This window comes from Electrona antarctica, assembly GCF_951216825.1.
Source record: "Electrona antarctica genome assembly, chromosome: 17".
In the NCBI taxonomy this organism is placed as follows: domain Eukaryota; kingdom Metazoa; phylum Chordata; class Actinopteri; order Myctophiformes; family Myctophidae; genus Electrona; species Electrona antarctica.
The window spans coordinates 5,689,599-5,708,815 of NC_136798.1; the positions used below are offsets into that span (position 1 = coordinate 5,689,599).

At 41.0% G+C, this 19,217-nt stretch overlaps 1 protein-coding gene and 1 long non-coding RNA gene across 2 annotated transcripts in view; one reads left to right on the plus strand and one right to left on the minus strand.

Moving 5' to 3' along the window:
* Positions 1-18,015, minus strand: part of LOC306941430 — a 52,263-nt gene extending 34,248 nt beyond the window's left edge. Inside the window, exons 1-3 of the long non-coding RNA XR_013792143.1 lie at positions 17,828-18,015; positions 15,754-15,914; positions 9,130-9,244 (exon numbers count right to left, since the gene is read on the minus strand). This is a non-coding gene — a long non-coding RNA (uncharacterized lncRNA). The remainder of the gene's footprint in view (positions 1-9,129; positions 9,245-15,753; positions 15,915-17,827) is intronic.
* On the plus strand, positions 69-4,346 carry LOC306940495 (uncharacterized protein; the record flags this gene model as incomplete). The annotated part of the gene is made up of 8 exons (XM_079525593.1): positions 69-164; positions 1,105-1,144; positions 1,385-1,474; positions 1,613-1,681; positions 2,820-2,897; positions 3,557-3,634; positions 3,912-3,983; positions 4,341-4,346. Exons 1-8 carry the CDS (start codon positions 82-84, stop codon positions 4,344-4,346), a joined length of 516 nt encoding a protein of 171 aa, XP_079381719.1. The 5' UTR covers positions 69-81.
* Positions 18,016-19,217: the final 1,202 nt, after the last annotated feature.

Sequence of the window (19,217 nt, forward strand, 5' to 3'; positions counted from 1 at the left end):
CAAGGAAGTCAGCCTGAATAGATACAAAAACAAAAACAATACAGAGCACTAGAGCAGTCAGCAGTAGAGAAAACATCGAAAATGGACCGAAGAAGGAAATATATTCTCCCGGGTTCTGATCAAACGGATATTCCAAAAAGAACAAGACTATTATGGAAAAGAAGGTTAGTCTTTGTTTTCTTGATTCACATGATAATGCACTGTCTATCTACGTAGTATTGTAAAGTAACTAAATAGCCTGATTGAATGCAGCTGCCTGCGTGAGCTGTCAGCTGTAACACTGTCTAAACCAAACTATCTGTCTATAATGTTAGTTTAGACTCTAAACTAACATTATAGACAGATAGTCTGTCTAGTGCCTGTTTGCTTCAGGTAAAACTCATATGAAGGGAACATGGTATATATCACTCTATCTATCAACAATGAGTAGCCTATGTAAATTAATAGGCTACTATAGGCCAGTGGTTCCCAAAGTGGGGTCCTGGGACCCCCAGGTGTCCTTGAGGGAGTTCCAGGGGGTCCCCAGCTAAATAATAGTTTCGAACCAAACGGACCCTTTCAGAGTCAAATTAACATTGATTTTACAATATAAATTGGGGCTCCCAGAGATAGAAATGGCATTAAATGGGGGTCAGTAGACTAATGCATGTCAAACTGGGGGTCCTTGAAATGAAAAAGTTTGGGAACCACTGGACTAGGCTAATTGAATTACAATCAATCATATTATTATATAATGTAAAACATGTACATTCTGTCATTGGGGATAGATAGCATGTGCTTTGACATTTACATGTATATTTATAGATAGACTGCTAACTCAGTCTGAGCAAGTACAGTATAGTAATTCTCCATTAGTGCGGTGTACAACATTTCTGGTGTGAAATTGTCTAACATATAACCTCGCCCAAAAAGGCATGCAGGAACCCCACATTTGTGGCCTGCAAATATGAATCAAGTACAAAAAGGCCATTGTGCTTTCTTGGGTTTAAATCCTATTAGTAGACCTTGTATCTGAACTGTTCTGCACTGTGCTTTTCCTATGCAACCTGCTAATAAAGTATTCAATCAATAAATAAATCCATGTTTTCTATCACTTGCACCCAGGAAAGAAATGAGTGAGATTGATCAGCCAAACCAGGATCTTGTAAGTCATGAACTTAAACATACGTAAAACTACACCTTACTTATACTATTGTATTGCCAAATGGATCTCCAAGAACAGAGATCTTCATCAATATATTGAAATATGTGTAGCTTACGAGTACATTTTGCCCATGACTATATTATGAGTGATCTTGCAATATGCTCTTTTATCGGATTATATACAGATTTGTCAAATTTGTTGCAGACATTATGTTGAACCTGCCCTCTTTTGTTTTTTTAGCCAAGAGCCCATGCCAGTTCTGATGCCTGGACCCCCCTAAGTGAACCATCTTCAGAAAGGCTATCAGGAACAACAGAAGAGACAGGCAATGTAAGTTTCAGCTGCTGGAAAACTTTAAATAGCAGATCTTGTTGATCTGCTATTTTGGTTTGTAGACTTTATGGGTGTTAACTTTTGTTTATTTTGTTTTCCCCCCCTCTGTTGTCTTTTATTTTATTAAATTTTTAGGTAACTGATGATTTTGAACCTTGGGTTCCTCTCAGTGGACTACAAAGTTTGTCAGAAGCAGAAAACTCTGTAAGTTTCAACTTTGAGGTGTTTAGTTGAAGAATGTATTATTTAGCAATGCTTTCAACTTTTGCAAAAATCTGGCCTGTAGCACTAACATTATAGAGCAATATTAATATATTTGATTTATGCTGGTATCGACCCAGCCAGCTCAAGTTTTGTTGAGCATTTTGGTTTGAGCACATAGTGTAAATTCTATGTTTATAATTAGTAGGTTAGTGTAGCAGCAAATAAAATGCCACAGACGAATAACAGTCTAAGTCCACACTATTGATCCATAATGTATAAATGATAGATTAGGGTTCAGGACAACGAGGCCTTTTCGTGGAGGGGTCAGAATGAAATCTGGACTTAGACTGTTTTTCGTCTGTGGTATTGATGTTTAGTTGAGTACATCAGATAGCCGAGGTTGTGTGTATGTTTGGGTGAAAAAAGGTTTGCCACTGTTCAGCAATGTTGTTTTTGGCAGCAAAGTTCTATTTTAGTTTTAGTCATAGTCTCTTGAATGGCTTTCATTTAGTTTTAGTCACATTTTAGACACCCGGAATGTTTAGTGTTAAAAGTCTAGTTTTAGTCAACTAAATATCATAAGATTTTAGTCAACTAAATCTACAGGTGATTTAATCGACTACAATGTGGGCGTTGATGCCGTCATAATAGCTGATTTTATACTTCCTGATCTACAGTAGATTGTCTATTTTCAGCATGCAAACAAAGTGTAAAATTACTTATACTGGATCTCTTGTCCACTAGTCCCTTCCCAACATTTTAGTCTAGTCATCATAGCTTAGTTTTCATTTAGTTTCCATTAGGTTTCGTCAGTGAAAAAAGGTAAGTCGACGAAAACAACACTGCTGTTCATATATCTGTTTGTACACTTTAGTAGCCAGCAATATGTTAGTGGTAGTCAAGCTAAAGCAATTGTTGTGTTCCCGGCTGCAAAAGCTACACCTGTATCTCCCTATTAACTGAGCTGATACTTCTTATTTGGGGATCTTGAGTGATCTCTTTATTCAAGTTTGGAAGGAAGTTAACTGGTTGGATCAGCGTCTCCCACATGCTACAGTCGTTGGTGGCGACTGTTGGTGGATGACAACTGTGCATGTAACAAAGGTCAATCAATACTTTGTATTATTTTCTTACACAGAACCTGAATGAAGATTCCTCTCACTACAACTCTGACAATGGCTTTGAAGATGTACATGATAATATCAGCCACATTATGGTGAGTATACTGTACAGCAGTGATTCTCAGACATTTTTTTCTCAGGACACCCCTGTAAATACTAGCTTCTTCATCCATGGCACCCCTGAATTCCATTGTTAGTTAACAGTACATTTATGTAAAATAGGTAAATCTCCCCCCTAAGATACAGTTTATGTCACAAGGAAAACTTCTGTTTCTATTTTAGGACAGATTGACATGGTGTTTAACCACTTAGTCTTAAACCCCAGCATCTCTATTCTGGGGGGAGCATTTGATTGAAATATGTATTCACAGTTTGCAGAATTACAGTACATTTCAAGCACAAACTCAATACAAAGACTGTTAACTGTGAGTGGACGACCCAATTAAGCATTACACTTACCAAAAACAGCCAATCTACAAGCTCACAACGCAACGTGTTGAGAGCTTATAGATCTGCTATTTTAGGTGAAGAGACATTGAAGAGAGATCAGGTATAGGGGCTATAAGCGGTTAAACTTAAGTTATATTGATAATTCCAAATATTAAAGTATTGAGGCACCCCTTTGAAAAACCCTGGTGTACATTACATTTACATTTTTTCTTAGACATATTTTAGGAACTAGACATGTTACATTTTGGTAACATGCAGATTGTAAACGATCTATTGATTTTTATTTTGTAATCTGTTTCTTTAGGTAACTGATGACGATGATTCTGAAACATGGAATCCTCTTAGTGGACAGGAAAGTGTATCAGGAGGAGCTGAAGACTGTGTAAGTTTCAACTGTGGTGTTTAGTTGAACAATGTATACTTTAGCAATACTTTAAACTTCAGCAAGTATCTGGCTTATAGCCTCTTAAACAGACACTTGGCTCTCACACATTTCAAATGCTTCAGCCTGTGTCTATTGAATGCTTGGAAAACCTGGTCAAAACAGAAAGGGAAAAAACATCTAAAGCCGATACAGTACATGTGATAAAATCTGTGTTTGGGGTGATAGTAATTATAATTATAGTAAGTTAATCAAGATGTTGTATTCTTATTTACAGAACCTAAATGCCAATACCTCTCTCTATGACTCCGACATTGGCCCTGAAGATGTACATGTCACTCCTGATGTTGTAAGTATAGTGTACAATACAGTTCACGTTCTATTTTATGTTAATCATCTTAAGAACTAGCCATGTTGCACTTTAGTAAACAATCTAATCTATGTGGTCGGCGGTCGCCGGTTATTATTTTGTAATCTGTTTCTTTAGGTAACTGATGATGATACTGAGCCATGGACTCCTCTCAGTGGACAACAACAAAGTGTATCAGGAGGAGCTGAAGTCTATGTAAGTTAACTGTGTGTTTTTTATTGTTAGTTTTCCACATCCTCTCCTCACCTAGTTCACTTTCTTTCACCACACTTCCCAATTCCATTTCATCCTCACTGATTTTCTTCACCTGTTTGATCCCTCACTGATGGTCCTCAGACATAAGAAAGATTAGACATCACATTGACCATGTACTGTACTAGCTGTGGCTGTATGTTATCTTAGTTTACACCTTGGAAGGTGTGTGTGTGTGTGTGTGTGTGTGTGTGTGTGTGTGTGTGTGTGTGTGTGTGTGTGTGTGTGTGTGTGTGTGTGTGTGTGTGTGTGTGTGTGTGTGTGTGTGTGTGTGTGTGTGTGTGTGTGTGTGTGTGTGTGTGTGTGTGTGTGTGTGTGTGTGTGTGTGTGTGTGTGTGTGAGATAGATATCCAATCAGATTTTTTTTCTTCTCCATATCTAGAGCCTGTATGATGACCGTGGAGATTCTATTCCCAGATGTCCTACTTCCCCACTCTTGTTTGAGGATGAATGTTCCACAGAGAGTGAACTTCACTTCAATGATGGACCTAATTTCAGTCAAGCTTCACCAAATACCAGTAACTTTATTCCTAATGACTTTGATGACAGTCTTGGATCCATTATTGGAAGTGAAGAAGAAGATTCAATTGTATTTGAAGATAGCCCTGATCAGTCAGTAAATGAGGAATCACATTTTGGAGAAGTCAGTCATGAACAGTTTACTCTGGAAAATGAAGACCCCCTTTACACTGGTTCAAGACTAACCCAAGCTCAGAGTTTTTTACTTATACTTTCATTTGTTTTGAGACACAGCCTCACAGGCATGGCTCTGTCTGATCTCCTAGATTTGATCAATATTCACTGTCCAGAAAACACACAGTTAACCTCAAAGTATCTGTTCTTAAAAGAGCTTAAGCCAGTAGAATGTCACCTACAATGTCACATATATTGTCCAAACTGTGAGTACTACATCGGTGACCAGGATAGTGAAGGACAATGTGTTGTATGCAACACAACATGGGATAAAAACAGCTCACTAAAGAATGGAAACTTCTTCATATACTTACCAATCCAAACACAGTTGGAACATCTCCTTCAAAGGGAAGATATTGCACATTGTCTCAAGTCAAGAGATGGCACATGTAATTCTGACATTTATGAAGATATTGGAAATGGTAAAATGTACCATAATCTGAACAAAATTGGAGGCCCTCTTGACTGTACTCATGGATACTCCTTAACACTTAACTGTGATGGAGTGCCTGTATTCAAATCATCACTCTATAGTATTTGGCCATTATATGGGATTGTAAACGAGCTTCCTTATGCTTTGCGCAAAGAAAATGTTCTAATGTTTGGCTTGTGGTTTGGTAATAAAAAGCCAAATGTTAATTCATTTTTAAAGCCATTCACTTTAGAGTGTCAGAAGTTGTCAAGTGTGGGCTTTAAGATTAAAAGAAACAGCATTTTGGAACAATGTAGAGTTGTGGCAGCTCTTATGATGTGTGATTCCGTAGCTAGGCCCATACTTCAAAACATGACCCAGTTTAATGGTCAGTATGGTTGCAGCCTCTGTTTACATCCCGGTGAACAAGTTGAAAAGGGTCGTGGCACCGTCAGGGTATACCCATACAAAGACGTCCCAAAGAGGGACCACGCTTCAACCATAAGTGATGCAAGAGAGGCGTTGCATACCAAAAAATCAGTGAGAGGTGTTAAAGGGCCCACATGTCTGATAAAGATTCCACACTTTGACATCATATCGGGCCTGCCTCCTGACCATATGCATAATGTACATCTTGGTGTGGTTCGCCAAATGGCAAGCATGTGGCTGGACAGTGAGAATCATGAGAAGCCATATTACATTGGCAATAGAGTGAATGAACTTGATGAACAGCTCTTGCTAATTAAGCCTCCTTGCAATATAACAAGAGTGCCCCGATCTTTTCAGCAAAGGAGATTTTGGAAGGCTAGTGAATGGCAGAACTGGTTACTGTTTTATAGTATATTTGTGCTAAAAGGAATTCTGCCCCAGGTATTTTACAAGCACTGGTTAGTCCTTGTCACCTTTATGTTCATTCTTTGCAAGGACATTATAACAACAGAGGACGTAACAAAATGTGAAAAACTTGTTGTAGATTTTGTCAAACAATTTGAAACACTGTATGGAAAGACCCATGTGTCATTTAATGTACATTTATGTCTTCATTTGCCTGAATCTGTCAGGAATTGGGGACCTTTGTGGGCTCATTCTGGGTATATTTTTGAATCGTATAATGGTGAAATACTGAAAATGTTTCATGGCACTCAGTGTGTTCCTTTACAGATAATGAAACAATTCACGTATAGACAAGTATTGCCTCTTTTGAGGAATGATGCACTGAGAAATGCTGTTCCTGAATGCATCCAGCTATTTAATAACTTAACTGGACGAAAAAGACTGAAGCAGTTTGAAAGAGTAGGCGATCAACTTGTTACCCTTGGTTTACATTATTCTCGAAAACTTTCTAGTGAAGAGACACTGGTCATGAGAGAGCAACTTTCAGTCACCACGGATACAGTCGTGAAAATATTCAGACGACTTCTAGTCAACGGGGAGCTGTATTACTCTCAGGAGTTCACAAGAGTAGTGAAAAGGAACAGTTTCACTGTGCTGTTGCAGAATGGACACATCATCACTGTATACTATTACATTGTAGTAGTGCAACATGGTGACAGAAAATGCTTTGCTTTTGGAAGATCGTATGACAGATCACATAGTACGCTGATTAATGTTGAGAATGTAGTTGGTCTGAAAAGGGAATTTCGGGGCAGGAAACAGATATTTGATGTGACATTGTTCAAAAGAAAATGTATGCTAATTGATCTGCCACAATATGCAAGCCTCTATGCATGTATACCTCCAAGATCCAGTGTGGAGGATTGAAAATATAAACGCAAAGAACATTTCAATTGTCATGAAAAAAAATCACACCTATGTGAAGTGAGGGGTGCTCGTATCATCGTAGATCATCCAATAAAACTAAAATAAATATCAAATTAACATTAAAAAAGCCAATTTGCTCAGACACATGATGTAAATTCTCCTTGCATTATCAATGGCATTTAATGTTTGTGTTAGGAAAAAAAAGGGTCACAAGAAAGCCGATTTGTTCAGACACATGACTTAAATTATCCTTTCATTGTCGATGGCATTTAATGTTTGTTTCAATAAACTTGTTTGTGTAATGCAGATTATTTTGTCTTCAATGTATTTTCTTTAGGCTATATAGCTATGCTATGCATGGTCCATGTATATGCTATGGTTGTTTATTTGAGAAAAAAACACTTATATATATATATATATATATATATATATATATATATGATACAATATATAACCATATATGGTACAATATATATTCATACATGGCACAATATATGGCATATGCATTTATTGCAATATATTGGAGCATATAAAGTATATATATATATATCCATATATGGTACAATATATAACATATATATGATACAATATATAATCATATATGGTACAATATATAATCATACATGGCACAATATATGACATGCATATATTGCAATATATTGGAGCACATAAAGTCAATATATAACCATATATGGTACAATGTATAATCATACATGGCACAATATATGGCACATGCATATATTGCAATATATTGGAGCATATAAAGACAAACTATATGTAAAAATATATTGCCCTTTTTGGTCTTGATTGCAATATATATCTTTATATGTATCAATATATACACATATATGGTATATGCATATATTGCGATATATTGTAAAATATAAATACTAAATCTCATATATGGGAATATATTGCCTAATATATTGCATGATATTGTCCAATATATTGCAATATATTTTTCTTTCGTAAGGGTTGTTCTCTTGTAGTGCCTGTGGCTTTGCTGACCTCTGCTGGTCTAAAGTGCCTCACCTGTCAATCACCTGAGCCACACCCTTAGTCAGCTGTTCTTGATTAGTTGCAGGCTATATAAGAGGACTTGTGGCCAGCAGCTCATTGTCTCCCAAACACCCAAACTGAACAGTTGTGTTCCCTTTTTGTTGCTGTTATTAGTTAAGTTTCAGATGGGCTGGTCGTAAGTACTGTATTCTTGTCCATCAGTCCCTGTTTTGCAATGCAGGATTTTAAATAAATGTGTAATATCTTTGTAAACTTTTGATCTGACTTTGTGTCCTTTTATGTTAGCCCTTGGTTGAGCCAAGTTTAAAGGGCCGTAACAATGCTAGAAACTGATTTGTTTAGTGAGAAACATGTATAAAGAACTTGATCCTGATCAAATCAGGTTCTTTACTCATGAATTGATAGATTATTTGTATCTCTGTATATGTACTGTACGTACGTCTGTATCCCACGTGTCTCGAGAACTGCTCGACCGCCCCGACAACGCCTCGCAGTGCAAGGCGTTGTGAGCTTGAAGATCGGCTATTTTCAGCTTGTAGATAGATTCCTCTTTCTTAGGATATTTGCCAATTTGGTATTAATCAAGCCTCAAAGGTCTTTATAGAAATGTGCAGAGACCCTGTACTTTATGTTGGTTTGACCCTGTTGGAGACCCTGTACTTTATGTTGGTTTGTTGAAAACAGCATTGTTGCTAATACCACTGGGCTGAAGGTTATGCTAGCGGAGAATGTCGGCGGTGGCTCAGGGGTAGAGTGGCCGGGTTGCCAGTTCCAACCCGGGCTCCCCCAGAGTTAGTGTCAAAGTGTCCTTGCGCAAGATACTGAACCCCTTATTGCTCCTGATGTGCTGGTTGGTGCCTTGCATGGTTTCCGTCGCTATCGGTGTGTGAATGGGTGAATGTAATGCACAATCTATGTAAAGCGCCTTGGATAGAGGCGCTATATAAAAAAATGCACCGTCTCTGTCGGTCCGTCCGTGTGTCTCACCTCATGATGTGAGAGCGACTGGGCTGCTGATGGGAGAAGGACTGCGAGCGTCCCAGACTGGACTGGTGTCTGTCCAACAAGTCCCTGACCGCTGGACTGGACGGACTGGTCTTACCTATGGAGGACGGGAGAGACAGGTTAGACAGACAGACAGACAGAGAGGCAGGCAGGCAGGCAGGCAGGCAGGCAGGCAGGCAGGCAGACAGACAGACAGACAGACAGACAGACAGACAGAGGTCTTGCATCAGGAGGGGGGTTTGACACTGAAGCGGTGAACTGCAGTTTGAGCTTCATGTGTTGACTGAGCTGAAACACGCACGCACGCACGCACGCACGCACGCACACACACACATACACGTTACAAATGTCAATTTTGTATACTTCCAGCAACTACTGGCATCTAAACTGTAAAAGTTATCGTATCTCAAATTAATTTGGTGTGTGCTAGACTCTTCTGCCTTCCCTTTTCCCTTTTTACCTCCTATGATGATTTCCTTTTGACTATATAGTTGTGTATAATCGTACGTCTCTAAATGTTTTGATGAATTGAAAATGGTGGGCCCTATTGTAAACAAGTGTAATGCTTTATGGTGTCGTCCACTCACAGTTAACAGTTTTTGTATCGAGTTGTACTTGAAATGTACTGTAATTCTGCAAACTGTTAATAAATGAATCAATCAATCAATCAAACCCTAAAACACCCTGGACATTGGCCTGGCCCATGGCTGGGTTCGACTCCCGATCCCGACGGCCTTTACTGCATGTCACCCCCCACTCGGTGCCGCGCTATGAGCTTGTAGATCTGCTATTTTTCAACCCAAAATGGGTTAAGAGGAAATTAAAATAGATCTACAAGCTCACAACACGTTGCAACGTCTTGCGTAGATATTTTGACACTATACTCTGCTCTGTTCCCCCAAGTCAGGAGGAAGCAGATGAAAGAAAAAAGATAACATAAGAAGAGAGAAGTTATGGGAGAAGTAAGTTACAGAAGTGGTTCCATTTGATCGTCAGCTGTATACAGTATGTTGAAATGTGTGTCGACCACATTATAACTCACAGTAAATACACACGGTGCAAAATAGCACTTAAAAAGTGGTTCTCTGGCTCGTATAGGGGAAGTGTGTGTGTGTGTGTGTGTGTGTGTGTGTGTGTGTGTGTGTGTGTGTGTGTGTGTGTGTGTGTGTGTGTGTGTGTGTGTGTGTGTGTGTGTGTGTGTGTGTGTGTGTGTGTGTGTGTGTGTGTGTGTGTGTGTGTGTGTGTGTGTGTGTGTGTGTGCCCATTCTAATCTATGGCTCCGAGACATGCAGACACTTTCAAAGAAACTAGAGAAACGGTTGGATGGCACTTACACCTGCCTTCTAATGAGAGCGCAAAATCTCTCTTGGAAGAGACACCCATCGACTTCTCTAATATAGCAGGGCAACCTTCCCCGTGTTTCTTCACTGGTCCGATCCAGAAGAACACAGTTTGCCGGCCACTGCTACAGAGCTGAAATACAGTCATATTTGAACTGCAGGGGACCCGCCCACCCTGACGAATTGTAGGAGTTGAGGCATCACATTTAGCATATTGTGAAAATACCAAATCTAAACGCACGCATGCAAGCACACGCTCGCACGCACACGCTCGCACGCACACGCTTGCACGCGTGCCTATACGCACACAACATGCTCTGTCTCAATGGATTGTAATTCTCTGTAAATAAAGCAATAAAATATGAAAAGACAATTGAATTATATTTGTATGCTTGTTTTCACTCGCTATATGTTCACTTGTATGGTCCTGTGCATACCAGTCAATAATAATATTCATATTCTTCTGTGTAATAATTTACAACATGATTTGATCCATATGATCAACATACAGACCACCTACAGTACATACAGTAGATTACACTGTGTAAGCTTTCAGTGAATATTAACAACATGGAATATCTAGAAATAGAATATTATGACAACTTTTTCAAATTACGTTTTTATTCCAATTCATTGAAAAGTCAACATTTTCACAAATTCAACGAATAGAAAAAAGTTGTATAATTGTTTTACATATTACTTTACATGAATTAGCAAGATAATAAACTGCATGATTAATTGACATGTGAGTACTAATCCATCATAATAAACCATGAAGACTCATCAAGACATCATGTTAGCATCATTACATGAATAATATGTCAAAAGGTCAAGGGCAGCTGGTGTCCAGGGTCAAAATGTCAAGGGCAGCTGGTGTCCAGGGTCAAAATGTCAAGGGCAGCTGGTGTCCAGGGTCAAAAGGTCAAGGGCAGCTGGTGTCGAGGAGGGAAAAAGGTTGGGAACCGCTAGTGTAGAGGGAATAATGTTGGGCGGCCGCTGGTAAAAAGGTTGGGGGGACCGCTGGTAAAAAGGTTGGGGGGACCGCTGGTAAAAAGGTTGGGGGGGGCCGCTGGTAAAAAGGTAGGGGGCCCGTTGGTAAAAAGGTAGGGGGGCCGTTGGTAAAAAGGTAGGGGGGCCGTTGGTAAAAAGGTAGGGGGGCCGTTGGTAAAAAGGTAGGGGGGCCGTTGGTAAAAAGGTAGGGGGGGCCGTTGGTAAAAAGGTAGGGGGGGCCGTTGGTAAAAAGGTAGGGGGGCCGCTGGTAAAAAGGTTGGGGGGACCGTTGGTAAAAAGGTAGGGGGGCCGTTGGTAAAAAGGTAGGGGGGACCGTTGGTAAAAAGGTAGGGGGGCCGTTGGTAAAAAGGTAGGGGGGCCGTTGGTAAAAAGGTAGGGGGGCCGTTGGTAAAAAGGTAGGGGGGCCGCTGGTAAAAAGGTAGGGGGGGCCGTTGGTAAAAAGGTTGGGGGGACCGTTGGTAAAAAGGTAGGGGGGCCGTTGGTAAAAAGGTAGGGGGGCCGTTGGTAAAAAGGTTGGGGGGACCGTTGGTAAAAAGGTAGGGGGGCCGTTGGTAAAAAGGTAGGGGGGCCGTTGGTAAAAAGGTAGGGGGGCCGTTGGTAAAAAGGTTGGGGGGACCACTGGTAAAAAGGTTGGGGGGACCGCTGGTAAAAAGGTAGGGGGGCCGTTGGTAAAAAGGTTGGGGGGACCGCTGGTAAAAAGGTAGGGGGGCCGTTGGTAAAAAGGTTGGGGGGGACCGCTGGTAAAAAGGTAGGGGGGCCGTTGGTAAAAAGGTTGGGGGGACCGCTGGTAAAAAGGTAGGGGGGACCGCTGGTAAAAAGGTTGGGGGGGACCACTGGTAAAAAGGTTGGGGGGACCACTGGTAAAAAGGTTGGGGGGGACCACTGGTAAAAAGGTTGGGGGGGACCACTGGTAAAAAGGTTGGGGGGGACCACTGGTAAAAAGGTTGGGGGGGACCACTGGTAAAAAGGTAGGGGGGCCGTTGGTAAAAAGGTAGGGGGGCCGTTGGTAAAAAGGTAGGGGGGCCGCTGGTAAAAAGGTTGGGGCGACCGCTGGTAAAAAGGTTGGGGGGACCGCTGGTAAAAAGGTTGGGGGGACCGCTGGTAAAAAGGTTGGGGGACCGCTGGTAAAAAGGTAGGGGGGCCGTTGGTAAAAAGGTTGGGGCGACCGCTGGTAAAAAGGTTGGGGGGACCGCTGGTAAAAAGGTTGGGGGGACCGCCGGTAAAAAGCCTGGGAACGGCTGCTTCAGTCGTCTATATCACGGCGTTGGGATCGATGGTCGGGGTCTCGGTGGCCGTTCGCCTGCCGACGAGAATCACGGCGAGTTGCATGAGGAAGATGGCCACCGTCCCCACCACTCGCACCACCGTCACCCCCACGTAGAGACCATCAGAGCAGGCTGGCTGCAGGGAGGAGGAGGAGGTGGAGGTGGAGGTGGAGGTGGAGGTGGAGGTGGTGGAGGAGGTGGTGGAGGACGAGGTGGAGGCATCAGCTGGAGGCCTGGTCGGTTGGCTCGGTGTCTTCACGAAGTCGATGGACGTCTTCAGCTGTCCGTTGGTCGTCTTAACCTGACATGTAAACTTCTTGGTCTGGTCGTGTCTGTCGATGGTCAGAGTGCTAGAACATGGGGTATCCTGAGTGTTTTCTACCAGGGTAGTGCTGTCCTTTATCAAGCTCACAGTGAGACCTTCACATTTATTATTGTAGCCAAGCAGATGACATTTCTGTTCTGTCCCACTGTTTATTGTGGTGACGTCCAGTACAAACAAGTCACTCCGTTGATCTTCTTCTTTTCGACAGGTATATAAACCAAAATCATCAGCCGTGACATCTTTAACAGTCAGAGAGCAGTCAGACTCCAATCTCAGTCTGACTGCTGTAGATTTGTGTAGTTCATTCATTTTAATCACACCACGCTCAGCCACAGCAACACTCCCGGACTGTTTTGAGTGAATCCACGTAGTTGACAAACAGCCAGGGTCATGTAACAGGTTACATGACAGGTTGACGGTGTCTCCAGAGCTTGTGTAGATCTTAGCATAGTCCTGTAGAGAGTTGTCCACTCTCAGCAGAAGGAAAACCACTTGAATCCATTTGATCCCAGACATTCTGATCTGAACTTTGTCTATTTTGGCGTCTGTCTGTCTGTCTCTCTGTCTGGGCTGTGTCTCTGTCTGTCTCTGTAAATGTCTCTCTGAGCAGTCACTCTCTCTCTCTCTCTCAGTGTGTCAGTGAGGCTGACTGGAAACCAGTCTATGGGGACAGTAGTGTTGTGGTTGAAGTCAGTTCCTCATATCAGTAACATGACATTCTGCTGAGTGTTTCCAGGGAAAACCTTCCGTTCACATGCACAATATACAATAATAATAATAATAATGGCTTCGAGGCCTCTAAATACAGAGACATTAAAGTGTATTGTGCATGTATTATTATTATTATTATTAGTATTATTAGTATTATTGTTATTGTATACTGTACAGGATCTGTACAGTAGGTATTTGTACTGTATATAAGCTTTGTACAGTACAGACCCAACCCTCCATCCTCTTTATTATTATTATTATTTATTTTTTAAACATAATGTTTAATGTTTCATCATATTATTCTAGCCTCTTCCTCCCACCACTCTGTGTCTTAACCCAGTCTGGGTGGGAACCCCTGTTGGTGTTTTAACAAAGCATTATGTTGTACTTTAGCTATTGAAAAATAGCACAAATCTTTGAATATATATTTTTTTAGATTACTTTTTTTTTTTTAATTTACGTAATTTAAAGGGATAGTTCACTGCACACACATGCTCAGGCTTTTGTGTTTCACAGGTTTTAAGTTGCTCGATTCAGAATCGTTTGATATTATTTTTTATCAGACACGCCCCCTTCCTATACAAACCCATTGTAACGTCAAACTCCATTTTAACCATGATAGGTTTATTGATAAAACACCCGTTCTTGGTTCTGGTCGTCCTCCTAACATGTGAGGGTGTTGTGTTTTTTTTTCATTTATTTAATTTGATCATTTCACTTAATCATTTTCATTTTCCAAAGATATTTATAAAGCTTAAATTAAAATCTTGCCCTGACTTGAGAGCATTCGCCTCAGAGCCGGAAGAGGCGTCTACCTTTCTACGTGATGCTGTGACTTGCAGAGCTGTAGTGGTTGTTGGTACATTTGACATTCTGCCTCTCTCTTGTGTTGTGGGGGAGGGGGAGAGGGGAGGGGGAGGGGTGGGGAGGGGTACTAAGTAAAATGTATCTCTGTATACGTATGTACGTACGTCTGTATTCCACGTATCTCGAGAACTGCTCGAACGCCCCGACTTCAAAACAGACAAACCGAGTTACTGTACTGTTTTTAATTATATCTGACAGATTTGTAAAGCCAGGGTTCCAAACCTTTTCGGGCTCCAACCACCCAAAATACAGTCATATTTGAACTGCAGGGGACCGCCCACCCTGACGAGCACTTTGAATTGTATAGGAGTTGAGGCATTACATTTAGCATATTGTGAAAATACCAAATCTAAACGCACGCTCGCGCGCGCTCGCTCGCACGCACGCGTGCCTATACGCACACAACATGCTCTGTCTCAATGGATTGTATTCTCTGTAAATTAAGCAATAAAATAATATGAAGAGACAATTTAGATTATATTTTTATGCTTGTTTTCACTCGCTATATGTTCACTTATGTTCACTAATTTACAACATGATTTGATCCATATGATCAAATTCAATACAGACCACCTACAGTACATACAGTAGATGACACTGTAAGCTTTCAGTGAATATTAACAACATGGAATATCTAGAAATAGAATATTATGACAACTTTTTCAAATTACGTTTTTATTCCAATTCATTGAAAAGTCAACATTTTCACAAATTCAATGAATAGAAAAAAAAAGTTGTATAATTGTTTTACATATTACTTTACATGAATTAGCAAGATAATAAACTGCATGATTAATTAACATGTGAGTACTAATCCATCATAATAAACCATGAAGACTCATCAAGACATCATGTTAGCATCATTACATGAATAATATACAGTAAGATTATGATATGTTTGATCACATGAATAATATGCAGTAATATTAAAATATGTTTGATTAAATGAATAATAAGCATGATTAAAATATGTTTGATTGCTTGAATAATATTTTCAACAGCTTATAAGGAACCAAATGTAAAGGGTTAGGGATGTAAATGGTGAAGTGCTCCTTTAATTAATGTCACACTCTGAGTTGGATAATACCTGATTGACCTGCAGGGCGTCAAACCCATTCGACCTCTTCTGTCGTGAAGTGGCAGGCCCCCCTGTCCTTTCTGACTGCCAGCCCCATGTTGCTGCCACTACCAGGGCAGCACTGCTACAGTACTTGTTGTTCACATCACTGACCACAAAGTGGCAGTACACTGTAGGATTCAAAATAGATCCTGGGCTCAATTCTGGGATATCATATGAATGCTGGTACGATGATAAGTTGATTCTGAAGACTGCATCAGTGGTTCTTGAACTGGGTTCCTTATGAGGGGGTTCCAGCAGGGGGTCCCCAGCAAAATTAGCTAATATAGCATCACATTTGTAGAACACTAGAGCTTATAGATCTGCTATTTTACAAAAGATATTGAACACATTTTAACAACACAAATCTTGTCTGGGGCACCCTGGCTCAATATTTTGGTCCTTGACCAAATACATATTAATTTGGGGGTCCTTGACATGAAAAGGTTTGAGAACCACTGACCAAAAATGTTAGATTGTATGGTATGATACAATACAAAACATACATCACAACACACCATATTATCATAAAATATGATAGAGATGTTAAAGGCTACATATACTGTAATATATTAATAGAACAGTTGACACTGTCCAAGCTAGAACTGTGTACATTGTGCCCGTGTCATCACCAATAAACTACAAATAGCTCTGTGGGATAGGTTGTAAGAATGTAGACACTGAACCACCTACAGCTACATTGTTAAAGATACAATGGCACAGTTTGTCAAAATGAAGAGTGGCCATGGGAACAAGGTAGCAAGGGCATAGGCCTATAGTGTTAACCCATTTTGACCTGAGATCAGATTCTAAAAATGTCTTCTACATCCTGACAGTTTTCTGAAAAAGCTGTTTCTATGTCAGTGGTTCTTCGATTTGTCAAAAATAGCAGACCTACAAGTTCGTAGATGAGCTTGTAGATCTGCTATTTTTCAATAGCTAAACTAAAGCATAACATAATGCTAACACCAAAAGGGGTTCCCGCCCAAAATGGGTTTTAACAAAAGACCTCAATACTGAAAGAAAATGATGAGCTTGTTGGGCTGTGGTTTTAGAAGAACAGAAATTATGTAGAAAAGTAGTTTTTTAGGCTACTGCAGGTTAAACCTTTTGCTGAATGGATGTAAAATAAAATAGTGTTTAGGGGACAAGTCATTCATAGTCATACACATGGCTAGCTCCTTTCGGAACCCTACGTTAAAGTTTCTGACATTTTGATGACTTTATGTAGGGTTCCTTCTCACCGGATTCAAGCGACATGGGATGCCATCTGACTTCCCCTGACTTAGCCCTGTGCTGCGGTGTGGGTGTCGCGCTGACATATTCCAAACGAAGCATATGAACGCTATAGGAGACAACGAACCATCTGACCCCCCCCGCGAACGGCTCAGAAGCCGTTAAGTATTTTTAATGTTTGTACGACCGTTTTGCCAGCTCTGAAATTCTCTCTTGTTGACATCCCATTGTACCGCCTCTCGGCATCTCGGTTGGCTAGCAGCGCCTCCCTACGCGCCTCGTAGGCGCAGCTAGCCAACCGAGATGTCAACAAGGAGGGACCGAAGAGAGAATTTCAGAGCTGGCAAAACGGTCGTACAAACATTAAAAATACTTAACGGCTTCTGAGCCGTTCGCGGGGGGGGGTCAGATGGTTCGTTGTCTCCTATAGCGTTCATATGCTTCGTTTGGAATATGTCAGCGCGACACCCACACCGCAGCACAGGGCTAAGTCAGGGGAAGTCAGATGGCATCCCATGTCGCTTGACGCCGGTGAGACCGGACCCTACGTGGTAGGTCCAAAGGAGCTCAACCCGGGGGGTCCGGAGACGGGCTAACACATGGCTGACAAGGGCCGGTGGGCACCCAGCTAATACAAACTGATATGTAAAGGCCTTGATCGCATCACTGTAGTCAAATGTTCAAACAGTGTGATTATTCACCCAAACAATGTGCAATAGGCTATGCCTTTTACTCTCTGATGCACTTACAGCTACTGTAGATGCAACCAACCACTAAATGCAGACAACCAATAGGCTATTAGTGTTACCTCTCAGTCCTGTTGGCATGGCTGCTTCTTGCATCCATCCTGGTATCCAAGTTCCCTCGAGTTGACATCCCTCAACAAAAACCTTGATTGCAGTAACTTAGCGGTGATTGAGCACAAACACCAATGTCTGTTGGCCAATTAACTGCATGGCTGAAGTTTACTCCAGGCCAGGGCCTCCCATTATTTTGCGTTGTTCATACGTGCCTTTGAATGTAAAAAACAAAACAAAAAATAAATTAGGCTATGTAATGGCATGACCAAGGCTCTAAAAATCAGACCAGTCCAGGAATGCAGGTTTTTATTTACCTTCACAAACACCAATAAAAAGTCAGTCATATTTCCACAGTGCGCCTAGGAGGCAGAGAAGACAACTTCACATTTAAAAGCCCTGCTGGCAGCTCTCCCTTGGTGTTGTTACTTAACCTATAGCATAGGCCAAGCACAACTTTCTAAAGCCTGAGCCCTGAACCTGGAACCTCCATTTTATAATAGGTGGGAGTCGCGGGACAAACCATGATAATTAGTAATTGGCAACTCATTTAACTCAAATACGGCTAACCAAGGCACATGACTTATTCTACACAATGACATGATCTTTTACAATCAAAGTCATATTCCTTTCTGGGCACCCACATATTATAATCACAAGACAATCAAAAACAAAATATATATTAACCTATGAAACCAAACACCCCTCCTCCACCACAACACTTGGCACCTTCCCATTAAAGGGGAATACCACTCATTTTTAACATTTTACTATGTCATAAATATACCTTAGAGTTGTTGTGTGGAAATAATAATAAAAAAGTCCCATGAAGTACATCTTTGTGATGTCACTGAGATGTACTTCATAATGTTACTGATTTTTTTTCATGCCTCCAGTTCTAGGCAACAGACAAGAGGCAACATCTCTAAGGTATATTAAAGGTGATATAGACAAGTTTTCAGTGTTTGTACACAGAATTCTGTGTACAAACATAAATAGCTCCACCCCCCCTCCCCCTGTCATTCTATTGGCCGAGCCAGGTCACTTCAGGCTATGGGATTGTTGTTGCTGCTGGGAGGGACGCTATGGATATTGCGCTCGTATGGCTAAATATGACATTAAACAATTATGAATTTCTATCGATATCTTAGTTACAACAATGACATTGAGTTGACATGTTGTTTTAAGGGTAACTGTAGCATAATCGCAATATCACACGACTGGCGCGACGAGTCCCGCAAATGAGGAAGTAGGGGAGGAGGACTCACTGGCTCTCAATGCAATTCTCTTTTATTTGTAATCGTGCATATAAAACATATATTGCCCCTCAAATGCCCCAGCCACTACAGCATCGTTCATGTGAACTACTCTGTCCACGGTTATTCATTGCAATGAAGAAAA